Consider the following 14332-nt stretch of genomic DNA (forward strand, 5'->3'; position numbering starts at 1 on the left):
CCAAACCCAGCAGAGCAGAACACCACAGCACCGAACAGAGCAGTGCAGCACACCCCGACACAGAACAGAGTATAGCAGCACACCACGGCACAGAACAGAGCAGAGCTGCACACCACAGCGCCGAATAGAGCAGAGCAGAACACCACAGCACCGAACAGAGCAGTGCAGCACACCCCGACACAGAACAGAGTATAGCAGCACGCCATGGCACGGAACAGAGCAGAGCTGCACACCACAGCGCCGAATAGAGCAGAGCAGAACACCACAGCACCGAACAGAGCAGCACACCACGGCACCGAACACAGCAGAACAGTGCCGCACACCATGGCACCAAACAGAGCAGAGCTGCACATCATGGCACCAAACACAGCAGAAAAGAGCAGCACACCACGACACTGAACAGAACAGAGCAGCACGCCATGGCACCGAGCAGAGAAGCACACCATGGCACCAAACAGAGTAGAGCAGTACACCATGGTACCGAACACAGCAGAAAAGAGTGGCACATCCCGACACCGAACAGAGCAGCACACCATGGCACTGAACAGAACAGAGCAGCATGCCATGGTACCGAGGAGAGCAGAGCAGCACACCTCGACACCGAACAGAGTAGAGCAGCACACCATGGCACCGAACAGAGCAGAGCAGCACACCACGACACAGAACGGAACAGAACAGCACACCACGGCACCAAACTGAGCAGAGCAGCACACCACGGCACCAAACTGAGCAGAGCAGCACACCACGGCACCAAACTGAGCAGAGCAGCACACCACGGCACCGAAGAGAACAGAGCAGCACACCACGACACTGAACAAAACAGAGCAGCACATCACTACACCGAACAGAGCAGCAAGCCATGACACCGAACAGAACAGAGCAGCAAACCATGACACCGAACAGAACAGAGCAGCAAACCATGACACCGAACAGAACAGAGCAGCAAACCATGACACCGAACAGAACAGAGCAGCAAACCATGACACCGAACAGAACAGAGCAGCAAACCATGACACCGAACAGAACAGAGCAGCACACCACGGCACTGAACAGAGCAGAGCAGCACACAATGCCACTGAACAGAGCAGAGCAGCACACCATGACACTGAACAGAGCAGAACAGTACACCATGGCACCAAACATTACAGAACAGAGCAGCACACCATGCACTGAACAGAGCAGAGCAGCACACTATGAAACAGAACAGAACAGAGCAGCACACCATGGCACCGAACAGAGCAGAGCAGCACACAACGGCACTGAACAGAGCAGAGCAGCACACAACGGCACAGAGCAGAGCAGCACACAACGGCACTGAACAGAGCAGAGCAGCACACAATGCCACTGAACAGAGCAGAGCAGCACGCCACGGCACCAAACAGAGCAGAGCAGCACACAATGCCACTGAACAGAGCAGAGCAGCACACAATGCCACTGAACAGAGCAGAGCAGCACACAATGCCACTGAACAGAGCAGAGCAGCACACAACGGCACTGAACAGAGCAGAGCAGCACACAACGGCACTGAACAGAGCAGAGCAGCACACAACGGCACTGAACAGAGCAGAGCAGCACACCACGGCACCGAACAGAGCAGAGCAGCACACAATGCCACTGAACAGAGCAGAGCAGCACACAATGCCACTGAACAGAGCAGAGCAGCACACAATGCCACTGAACAGAGCAGAGCAGCACACAATGCCACTGAACAGAGCAGAGCAGCACACAATGCCACTGAACAGAGCAGAGCAGCACACCACGGCACCGAACAGAGCAGAGCAGCACACAATGCCACTGAACAGAGCAGAGCAGCACGCCACGGCACCGAACAGAGCAGAGCAGCACACAATGCCACTGAACAGAGCAGAGCAGCACGCCACGGCACCAAACAGAGCAGAACAGAGCAGCACGCCACAGCACCAAACAGAGCAGAGCAGCACACCACGGCACCAAACAGAACAGAACACCACGGCACCGAACAGAAGAGTGGAGCAGAGAAAAGCACAGAACAACGCAGAAAAAACAGCATACAAGAAACCAAAGCAAAACCAATTCACGAAGAAGAGTGCAAAAACAACTACAAAATAAAATCAAACAAAATCCAGTAGAACAGAGTAGAATAAAGCCAAACAAATGCGTACAAACAGAAGAGCACAGAACCTTCACATTTAAAGCATCACATTTGAGCAGCAAACGAAAACAGTCCTGATTGAAATGTTTCATTCCAAGTCGAGATAAATGACAAGCATACTTACAGAGCTGAGCCTGCACTGTGAGATATGAGAGGAAGGGCAGAACTGCTCGCCTGTCCATTACAGAGAGAGAGAGAGAGTGAGACAGAGAGAGAGCAAGATAGAGAAAGAGAGAGAACAAGAAAGAGAGTGAGACAGAGTGTGAGACACAGAGAGTGTGAGTGTGTGTGAGACACAGAGAGAGAGATTACCCAACATGTTTTTTCTATACAACTTTTTAGCTTTGTAACACATGGACAGTGTCATTAAAATATGAATACCATAACAGCACGTTTAAATTACGAGACTGTATGCCACATAGAGGAAAAACTGAAGGCTTTCTGGTATAAATAATGATCTGTGACACATCTGATTTTAAAATTACACCATTCGCTCAGACAAGTCATTACAGAGTGAACACTGAGCACACAGACTCACATTCTGGGATGTTGAGATTTCATCCAACGTGAAAGTTTTTAACACGTCTTTTCAAGGATGGAACTCCAGCATACGCAAGATAGTGAATCTACGGCTCATTAAATGTACCTTAGATTACATCTCATCTCATCTCATTATCTGTAGCCGCTTTATCCTGTTCTACAGGGTCGCAGGCAAGCTGGAGCCTATCCCAGCTGACTACGGGCGAAAGGTGGGGTACACCCTGGACAAGTCGCCAGGTCATCACAGGGCTGACACATAGACACAGACAACCATTCACACTCACATTCACACCTACGGTCAATTTAGAGTCACCAGTTAACCTAACCTGCATGTCTTTGGACTGTGGGGGAAACCGGAGCACCCGGAGGAAACCCACGCGGACACGGGGAGAACATGCAAACTCCACACAGAAGGGCCCTCGCCGGCCACGGGGCTCGAACCCGGACCTTCTTGCTGTGAGGCGACAGCGCTAACCACTACACCACCGTGCCGCCCCCTTAGATTACATTAGTTTATATATTAGTTTAAAAAGTATTATTGTAATGTATTTCAAATTTTAAAATGAAAGTCCTTTTGGAAATAAAGAACTCGGAGTCCATGAGGTTCCTTTAAAAAAAAAGAAGGACCTTAAAAAAAGTGCCAAAATTTTCAAAAATATTTGTAAATTATTCAATTTTACTTAAAGGTCCCATGGCATGAAATTTTCACTTTCTGAGGTTTTTTAATGTTAAAATGAGTTCCTCTGACCTTCTTAAGTCACCCCAGTGGCTAGAAATTTCATAATGTGTAAACCAAACTATGCCCAACATTTGAGAATGGCGCGTCAAAACGGCGCGTTGATAAACTCTTCCCTTTACTACGTCAGCAAGGGAGATGATCCCCACGCCCCCCCTCTGGATTCCCACCCACCGTATGGATTGCCCGCCCAGCTCAAAAGTTGCCACCAAACATGGAAGTTGCGCTGTACATGGATGTGACAACACAGAAAAGAGTCTGTTTTTACTGCCGACGGGAGAGCCCCTGAAGACGCAGTGGCTTAATTTTATTTACTCCAATAATACGCCGTCGAGTCTACCTAAGATGGTGTATGTTTGTCGGAAGCATTTTCCTGATGAATGTTTCCACAACTTGGGACAGTACAGGGCAGGTTTTGCACATCAACTGTCACTGAAGCCTGGGTCCGTACCAAGCATCCCTGCCGCATCAGCCACAAACAGCGAACAAGTAAGTGTATAACTGTTAAGTCGTTTTGCCGTGTTTTAAAATCGGTGCCACGTTAGCCTTGCAATGGCTACATTAGCTGTGCAGCTAACCGCTTCCTGCAGTTAGCCAGGTACTCTGCGCTACAAAACCAAAAAGCATGCAGCATGCTCTGTTATAATAGCCAATCAAAACAGTTTTTACAAAGACACCCACATTCTTTTTTTTAAGTCATTCGTTCATTTTATTTGTTTGTTTGTTCAGTAAAAACCCAAACATTTGTTGAATTTATTTTATTTCCTCGCGTCGCACCTTAATGACGTCAGCGCGCGGTATTTTTCCCTTCGCGGTTTGTTCCTTCTCTCTCGCCATAGTAAGACACCCACATCCGCTTGTTCTGACCCACTGGAGGTAGCGTCACAGTGCTGTTAGCCAATCAGAGATAACACGTTTACATGTCATGAATATTAATGATAAGACCCGCCCCCACCCTCTACCCTTCCCCGCCTCCTGCTTCTCATTAGCAAAACGACGCACTGGGAAAAGCGCTGAAATGGGGCTTTCTCCCAGGAGGCTATATCTACGTGCCGAGGGTTCATTTCAAGAAAGGCTGCGGATATAACATCCGGAAACCTCCACGAGCCCGTTTAAAGCATCAACAAACCACCATGCCATGGGACCTTTAAACAATGCTTTGAATCATGTCGAATTCGTAAATTAATCATGTAACTATAATCCATACATGTACCTGCTCCTCAGCTTGCCGTCTCAACTTCTTCGCTTTGCTCTGTTTAAAGTAATCCATGATCATCATGGAGGCATAGATCTTACCCACTGTCATGTCTGTGTCTGTGAGGAAACACACACGAACATGTGGTTTGAATTCAAGTCTAAAATCCACTGCTATAGAAATGAAAATCAAGGTCTACAGCATCACACGGTTGCTCTGTATTAAGCCGTTCATGGTTCGTGTATTCCTGTACGCATCATGATAGGAGGGAGAGAACGGTTAATGTGTATGGGTGACATTATAAACATGACACTGCAGTCAGTAATGACACAGTAGGATTTACTATCATCTTAATTCACAGCTTCAGTCATGACATCTAACATCAATCCTTGCTGTAGCTCTGCATATTTACTCCATTAATCTCACTCTATATTTACACTCGTCCTTCCGTAATCCCACAACTCAGTGTTTACCGGAGGAGGATTTCTCATTCTGAGCAATAGTTCCTTTTTATAATGACACTGATCCAGATTTCTCCCATCCCTATATAAATAAACTCAATAAATTAAAAATCATCAGTTGCATAGTCGAGACAGAATTCAGTGCTGAGAAATGCTGAGACGATGGCGGTCATTAATCATCTGCTCAGACACACATAGACGCTCTTAAACGATGCTGTACTCTAACAATATGTTTTAGGCTCCGTAATCTGACTAAGTGAATAGCAGAAATCTGTTAAAACATGGAATCAGCAGGACCTGCAGTGATTATCAGCCTAAGCGATGGGCACCTGGGCATCACCTTTATTGATCGGCACCAGCAGGTCCAAGGTCTTTTGGGAGAGATGAGGCCAAATCACACTGATCTCCTTCTGCAGTTCAGTGTCCAGCTGCACCCGGTCTTCTCCTCCTGAAAGGACACAGCTTTGCTATTTTATCAACAAACAGACATGTTCTCTCCTTTATGCCCCCCCCCCACCAAACACACACTTTTATACTGTTTATATAAGACAAAAAGCTTTTTAAACACAATAATTTACCTACCTACCTACCTAACTGCAAAGCCTAGAAATAAATATGAGTTTGGTACAAAAAAGATTTGTAAACACAATAACTTACCTACCTACCTAACTACCTAACTAACTAAGTGCAAATCCTATAAATAAATATGAGTTTAAGACAAAAGATTTTTAAACACAATAACCTACCTACCTACCTACCTACCTAAGTGCAAATCCTATAAATAAATATGAGTTTAAGACAAAAAAGATTTTTAAACACAATAACATACCCACCTACCTACCTACCTACCTACCTACCTACCTACCTTCCTGTCCTATCAATAATATGGGTTTAAGAAAAAAGTTTCTTAAACACAATAACTTATCTATCTATCTATCTATCTATCTATCTATCTATCTATCTATCTATCTATCTATCTATCTATCTATCTATCTATCTATCTATCTAAATGTCCTGTCAGTCATTTGAGCTTAAGTCAAAAAGCTTTTGAAACACAATAACTTAACTAACTAACTAACTAACTAACTAACTAACTAACTAACTAACTAACTAACTGCCCTATCAATAATATGAGTTGAAGACAAAAATCATTTTAACACAATAACATATCTACCTACCTACCCTATCAATAATATGAGTCTAAGAAAAAAAGCTTATCTACAATAACTTATCAAATTAACTAACTAAATGTCCTGTCAATCATATGAGCTGAAGTCAAAAAGCTTTTTAAACTAACTAACTAACTAACTAACTAACTAACTAACTAACTAACTAACTAACTAACTAACTTATAAATCATATGACCTCAAGTAAAAAAAGTTTTAAACACAGTAACTAACCTATCTGCCCACCCACCCAACTAACTAACTAACTAACTAACTAACTAACTAACTAACTAACTAACTAACTAACTAACTAACTAACCTATAAATCATATGACCTCAAGTAAAAAAATTTAAACACAGTAACTAACCTATCTACCCACCCACCCAACTAACTAACTAACTAACTAAATAACTAACTAACTAACTAACTAACTAACTAACTAACTAACTAACTGTCCCATCAATAATATGAGTTTAAGATAAAAAAATATTTTTCAAGACAATAACTTACCTACCTACGTAGCCCACTAACTAGCAAACAGCAAATATCATAAATAAATATAATAAACTTCTTGCATATAAAATGATATAAAATAAAAAATATATATTTAAAAATTCAAAATACAAATATGTAAATAAAAATAACACTGTACGTGACACAAACAAAAAAAAGTGTAAATAAATACCCAACGAAATAAACACATCTCTGTGTAAATGTGTACTGTAAATAGATATAGTCTAAGTGAATGCTAAATAAATAAGTTGGGTTCAATGCCCAAACTGATAATCTGCATCATCAGTTTATCTTTGGCTAATCAGGCACAAGGTACACCACCACTCTTGCCAGAGCGGTTGGGGGTTAAATGCCTTGCTCAAGGGCACTTAAGCCAGTCCTGCTGGTCTAGGGAATCGAACCAGCACCCTTTTGGTCCCAAAGCTGTTCCTCTAACCATTACGCTATGGCTTCCCCTCAAATAATAAATAAATAAATAAATAAACTCTGTAAATAAGTGACACAAACAAAAATACACAAGGCATAAATAAACAACATAATAAATACATCTATACATAAGCATGTAGTGTTACTAGATATAATTCTACTCAGTGAATGTTAAATAAACAAATAAATACTGCAAATAAGGAGGTGACACAAACAAGTAAACTGGTAAACAAATGAATACATCTGTATGAAAACGTGCTGTAAAATAAATAAATGCTATACATACTGTAAGTAAACCAACCAACCAACCAACCAACCAACCAACAAACAAACAGCTTGGTGCTTAACATTAGTTTCTTATCCTATTTTTTTTTTTAATGAAACCTAATTTTTAAGCAGGATTGATAAAAATAGTTGAAATTAGCTGAAAAGTGATTCAGTATAATGGATACTGTATTTTTTTTCACATTCAGCCATACTATTTAGGAAACGTACAAAATGCACAATGTAAAAATTATACACCATCAATAAAGTTGCATTTTTAAAGCTCTATATTTCGTTGCTATAGCTGCAATTTCTATTTTGATGTCTATACAAGGTCCTGTAAAAAAATAAATGTAAACTGTACTGTGTTAATATTAAATAGTGCTGTGGAACTGCATGAAAGAAAGTGCTACATGCCACCATCTCTCTCTCTCTCACCTCGGGCGATTTTGATATCGAGGGCGGTGCGGATCAGGGACATCAGTGTGGAGGTAAAGTGGACGGTCATATCTTCATCCACAGGCATGTTCATCAGTACCAGCCTCTGTGTGTTCACACAGAACAAAACTGTATTATATACAGGGAACTGTTCAGCTGCTGATGTGGTCAAACCCCATCAGCATAACGCAGAAACATCGCAGAAACATCGTAGCTTCTCTCCCACCTTATAGGCTACTTTAGCAGGACACTTCTTCCCCAGGCCAAGAGGTGGAGACATGTGGGTCAGCATCTCATACATGGCAGTGTAATGAATACGGCCACTAAAAAATAAGTAAACAAATTTAAAAAATCCACAAGAGATGTATCAAGGTTAAAAAGTAACAATAATATAGACTGTTAATCTTTTCAAGCATGGTTGATTGACATGGTCTCATCTCATTATCTCTAGCCACTTTATCCTGTTCTACAGGGTCGCAGGCAAGCTGGAGCCTATCCCAGCTGACTACGGGCGAAAGGTGGGGTACACCCTGGACAAGTCGCCAGGTCATCACAGGGCTGACACATACACACAGACAACCATTCACACTCACATTCACACCTACGGTCAATTTAGAGTCACCAGTTAACCTAACCTGCATGTCTTTGGACTGTGGGGGAAACCGGAGCACCCGGAGGAAACCCACGTGGACACGGGGAGAACACGCAAATTCTGCACAGAAAGGCCCTAGCCAGCCACGGGGCTCGAACCCGGACCTTCTTGCTGTGAGGCGACAGCGCTTACCACTACACCACCGTGCCGCCCCGATTATAATACTGTTTAGTATAATTAAACAGCTTATTATGGAAAATCATGCATGCTGATTGGTTGAGAAATTCGGACTATTTCTCAATAGTCACCGCGAGCGACTCGGCAAAATGGCAGCCGATCGCTTCGTCACCGTAAGTGAGGAAGAATTACAAATGATGAAAGAAAATGTTATTCATAAAAGCACTAAAGATGCTACGAAGTTTGCTCTAAAATTATGCAAAGGTAAGGTGGGATTGGGATTTATTTTATCCATTTCATTATTTGTCCTTTCAAGTGACACAACCCTGTGTTGCACCTTTATTAATAATTGTTAAATATTCCTAATAATATTTCTTTCTTGTCCTTCACAGTTTGTATCATCATGGCAACAGGGATTATAAAAAAGCTGCAAAACTGGGGCTCCAACTGTGCCACTGCTGGTAAAATCCCATTTAGGAGCTTATCATTTCCTTTTCACGCTGTTCTCTTTAAGCGTTCACGACTTAATCAAAGGATTTCCCCACAACTGCAGGGTGTATGAACTAGCCCAGTGGGAGAACAGGTTAAACGTGCATTTAAAAATAACAAGTGAATTTAAAGTAAAAGTTTGATATGACAACCTGTACTGCATTCCGTGACATATTGATATTTTTAAAAGGACCCCCTGCCTTTTGCTCAAGCTTCCAAAAAAAGAACAAAAAAAGATTGATCATAAAAAAAAAAAAATGTGCTGTGGATCCCAACCTTGTATAAAACCCCCATGCTGATATAGTGAGGGAATATTAGCTGATTAATTGGCTCAGGTTTTAAAGCAAGGAAACCAACATACAGTAATAATATATGGACAAGGACCAGGGCTGGAACCTTAACACTGCAAAAAAGTGTGATTTCACCATGGCATTAACTGAAGTTGGTGCCAGATGGGTCGGTTTGAGTATTTCAGAGACTGATAAATCCACACACCAAACCTGGATAGTTGAAGGTTGAAAAAAATATATATATTGCCTGTTTTTTTCCCTCCCATCTTCCCAGATTTGGTGGGTCTGTACATACAGTAGCATCTGATTCCTGCTCCTGATTGACAAGAGTTGAACCTGATATGGTCTTCTCATATTGCAGCCCATCCAACTCAAGATTCAACATGTTTTGTATTCTAGGATGCTTTTCTGCTCACCACAGTTGTAAAGAGTGATTATTTGGGTTTACCATTATCCAGAGCATAATTATACAACACACCCAGAGCAGCCTGGGGAGCAGTTGGGGGTTACAGCGGTGCTTGAAAGTTTGTGAACCCTTTAGAATTGTCTATATTTCTGCATAAATACGACCTAAAACATCATCAGATTTTCGCACAAGTCCTAAAAGTAGATAAAGAGAACCCAGTTAAACAAATGAAGCAAAAATATTATACTTGGTCATTTATTTATTGAGGAAAATGATCCAATGTAACATATCCATGAGTGGCAAAAGTATGTGAACCTCTAGGATTAGCAGTTAATTTGAAGGTGAAATTAGAGTCAGGTGTTTTCAATCGATGGGATGACAATCAGGTGTGAGTGGGCACCCTGTTTTATTTAAAGAACAGGGATCTATCAAAGTCTGATCTTCGCAACACGTTTGTGGAAGTGTATAATGGCACGAACAAAGGAGATTTCTGAGGACCTCAGAAAAAGCGTTGTTGATGCTCATCAGGCTGGAAAAGGTTACAAAACCATCTCTAAAGAGTTTGGACTCCACCAATCCACAGTCAGACAGATTGTGTACAAATGGAGGAAATTCAAGACCATTGTTACCCTCCCCAGGAGTGGTCGACCAACAAAGATCACTCCAAGAGCAAGGCGTGTAATAGTCGGCGAGGTCACAAAGGACCCCAGGGTAACTTCTAAGCAACTGAAGGCCTCTCTCACATTGGCTAATGTTAATGTTCATGAGTCCACCACCAGGAGAACACTGAACAACAATGGTGTGCATGGCAGGGTTGCAAGGAGAAAGTCACTGCTCTCCAAAAAGAACATTGCTGCTCATCTACAGTTTGCTAAAGATCAGAAGGCTATTGGAAAAATGTTTTGTGAACGGATGAGACCAAAATAGAAAACTTTTTGGTTTAAATAAGAAGTGTTGTGTTTGGAGAAAGGAAAACACTGCATTCCAGCATAAGAACCTTATCCCATCTGTGAAACATGGTGGTGGTAGTATTATGGTTTGGGCTTGTTTTGCTGCATCTGGGCCAGGACGGCTTACCATCATTGATGGAGCAATGAATTCTGAATTATACCAGTGAATTCTAAAGGAAAATGTCAGGACATCTGTCCATGAACTGAATCTCAAGAGAAGGTGGGTCATGCAGCAAGACAACGACCCTAAGCACACAAGTCGTTCTACCAAAGAATGGTTAAAGAAGAATAAAGTTAATGTTTTGGAATGGCCAAGTCAAACCTTAATCCAATGGAAATATTGTGGAAGGACCTGAAGCGAGCAGTTCATGTGAGGAAACCCACCAACATCCCAGAGTTGAAGCTGTTCTGTATGGAGGAATGGGCTAAAATTCCTCCAAGCCGGTGTACAGGACTGATCAACAGTTACCAGAAACGTTTAGTTGCAGTTATTGCTGCACAAGGGGGTCACACCAGATACTGAAAGCAAAGGTTCACATACTTTTGCCACTCACAGATATGTAATATTGGATCATTTTCCTCAATAAATAAATGACCAAGTATAATATTTTTGTCTCATTTGTTTAACTGGGTTCTCTTTATCTACTTTTCGGACTTCTGTGAAAATCTGATGATCTTTTAGGTCATATTTATGCAGAAATATAGAAAATCCTAAAGGGTTCATAAACTTACTTCAGCCATTCCTGGTGCTCCAAGGAATCAAACCAGCAACCTTTAGGTCCCGAAGCTGCTTCTCTAACCATTAAGCCATGGCTTCCCCCATCGTCTTTCAGTCAGCTTGAACCAGACTGGCCATTCTTCTCTGATCTCTCTCATCAACAAGGTGTTTCTTCTTGCAGAACTGCCACTTACTGGATGTTTTTTTTTTCTTTTCCAGACCATTCTATGTAAACTCTAGAGACCTTTGTGTGTGAAAATCTCAGGAGATCAGCTTGTCTAGCAGCAACAACCACACCAAGGTCAGAATCACTGAGATCACTGAGATTTTTTCTCCATTTTGATGTTTGATGTGAACATTAACTGAAGCTCTTGACCTGACCTGCATGATTTTAAATACGCCGCTGCTCCGATATGATTGGCTGATTAAATAATTCCATGAATAAGGCTTACAGGTATTCCTATTAAAGTGGCCAGTTTGTGTATATTGAATAAAGGCAAATTTATTCCATCAAGGCTGTATTGAATGGAATAGGCTCCAGGATAAAATGCTTACTGAAGATGAATGAATGAAGATTTCATAATGAGAAATATTTGCTAAATTCGCCTATATTTAAGATTTTCATTTTCACTTGGAAAAATATCATTTTTTGCTGTATGACCTCATCAAAACCTATAATTAAAGCTAGATTTCGGAATTATGTGAAATGCACCCATACAGCTAATACACTCACCGGACACTTTATTAGGAACACCCATATATACACCAGCTGTTTGATGCAGTTTTCTAATCAGTCGATCTCTTGATGTATAAAATCATGCAGCTACAAATCAGGAGCTTCGGTTAATGTTCACGATGTTCAAACATCAGAATGGGAAAAATTGTGATCTCACAGCGAAGTGTGACTTTCTTTCACTGTGGCATGGGTGTTGGTTTGAGCATTTCAGAAACTGCTGATCTGGGGTTTTCACACACAACAGTCTCTAGAGTTTACACAGAATGGTGCGAAAAACAAAAAACATTGAGTGAGTGAGCGACAGTTCTGTGGATGGAAACAAACGCCTTGTTGATAAGAGAGTTCAGAAGAAAATGGACAGATTGGTTCGAGCTTTTTTGCCAGGAAGAATATAGTAACTCATAGCAACTCTTTACAACCGTGGTGAGCAGAAAAGCATCTCAGCATGCAACAGCAGAAGAGCACACTGGGTTCCAGTCCTGCAGCCAAGAACAGGGATCTTAAGCCAGTATCTCACTGGGCTGCGACAGCTTGTGACAAATTGCGAATGTCATTCGTGAGAGAATTTCAAAAGTGTCTTGAAACATTTGCGGGGCTTCTCAATTTCCTTGCAAGAGTCGCAAAGTGTCGCTCCTTCGTTGCTGAAATTTTTAACATGTTCAAAAAATTTGTGCGACAAAATTTCTCTCAAAATAGCCGCAAATGTGTCGCTGGTGTCGCAAAGCCGTCACAAACCCTTCTCAAGTCAGTTTCCGTGAGACAGTTAGTGCAAGTTCCTCAGCCAGTATCTCACTGGGCTGCGACAGCCTGCGACTAGTTGGAGACACAACAATTGCGATACAATATGTGAATATCAATTCAGTGTGATTCCAAGTGAAAATTGTCGCTAATTCGCATATTTTATCGCAATTGTTGTGTCTCCAACTAGTCGCAGGCTGTCGCAGCCCAGTGAGATACTAGCTTTAGAATCAAGAACAAATTCCTATTAAAGTGTCCGGTGTGTTGTATATGCTAGTTTTTATTTAAAGCTCTTTCTTAACATGTGGAAACTCAAATGAAGTAAATTCCATGAACATGTCTGACAAGCAGTAGTTTTATGAGGCAACACTTTGCTTTCCTTTCCCTATTATTCCCTTTTAAAGCAATTAGCAGATATTGAACATGAAAGCATAATCGGGAAAACGGAGACTGATAAAAAGAAAAACAGGAAAACAACACAGGATATTTGGTCCTTTTTAAAAAAAAACAACAAAAAAACAAAAAACGATGAACCGTGACTTCAAATCTAGTTGTATATTAAAAAAAAAAAAAACACTGCCTCGCTAGATGCATTTCGATGCTAGCCCAGTGAACGCTCGCATGTTCTGTATGAAATCTGCATTAGCTAGCTGATGTAAACAGAATTAATATATATGTCAGCAGATTTATTTCAGAAAAAAAAAAACACACGAAATATCCAAATTTCATTGGAACTTGTAGGAAATTGTGAGGAAAGAAAATAAAGAAGAATATACTGTACTCTGAAATAGGAAAATTGTAAGAAGTTAGTTAGACCATGTTCCTGTGTTGTATTTGGCTACTACAGCTAATTACAGCTATTTTTTCAACTGAGTAGCCATTTTAACTGGATTAATGTTCTCCAAATTGGGGACTCTGTAGATTACTTGTGTACAAAGTATTTATAATTGCTCTTGCTTGATGCTAGTGTTTTATGATGACACAGTTCAGTTTTGCAGTGCTTTTAGCTTGGTTTTGCAGTGCTTTCTTTAGGTTTGGACCACCGTCAAATCAAAAGTCAATATCTGAAAGCTGTTTGTATGTGGGAGGATTCAACTGGCATATGTCTGACCCCAGTCATCAAATTACTCCTAATTGTACTCCTCAATCACATGGTAGTTAAGATCCCTCTGTTCCTGTAATCTAAATGAGTGTGCATCTCATTTTTAGTCACTTTTTATGACTCACCACGCAGCTCGATCATACTCCCCCCAGATCCGAACAAACTCATCCAGATGGTGCGGTCCCAGGATGGAGGAATCCCGTGTCAGGTACTCAAAATTATCCATGATCACAGCTACAAAAAGATTTAGCATCTGAGGAAAG

General features: G+C 41.5%; 1 protein-coding gene across 1 annotated transcript in view; it reads right to left on the reverse strand.

Annotated features, from left to right (window-relative positions):
• cacna1eb (calcium channel, voltage-dependent, R type, alpha 1E subunit b) overlaps positions 1-14332 on the reverse strand; it is a 219205-nt gene that overhangs the window by 13296 nt on the left and 191577 nt on the right. The window contains exons 37-42 of the mRNA XM_060920316.1: positions 14195-14322; positions 8098-8194; positions 7872-7977; positions 5404-5511; positions 4621-4721; positions 2256-2305 (exon numbers count right to left, since the gene is read on the reverse strand). Of these exons, the coding sequence (XP_060776299.1) occupies positions 2256-2305; positions 4621-4721; positions 5404-5511; positions 7872-7977; positions 8098-8194; positions 14195-14322 (590 nt within the window). The remainder of the gene's footprint in view (positions 1-2255; positions 2306-4620; positions 4722-5403; positions 5512-7871; positions 7978-8097; positions 8195-14194; positions 14323-14332) is intronic.

Source organism: Neoarius graeffei, chromosome 1 (assembly GCF_027579695.1).
Source record: "Neoarius graeffei isolate fNeoGra1 chromosome 1, fNeoGra1.pri, whole genome shotgun sequence".
NCBI classification, from domain to species: Eukaryota; Metazoa; Chordata; class Actinopteri; order Siluriformes; family Ariidae; genus Neoarius; species Neoarius graeffei.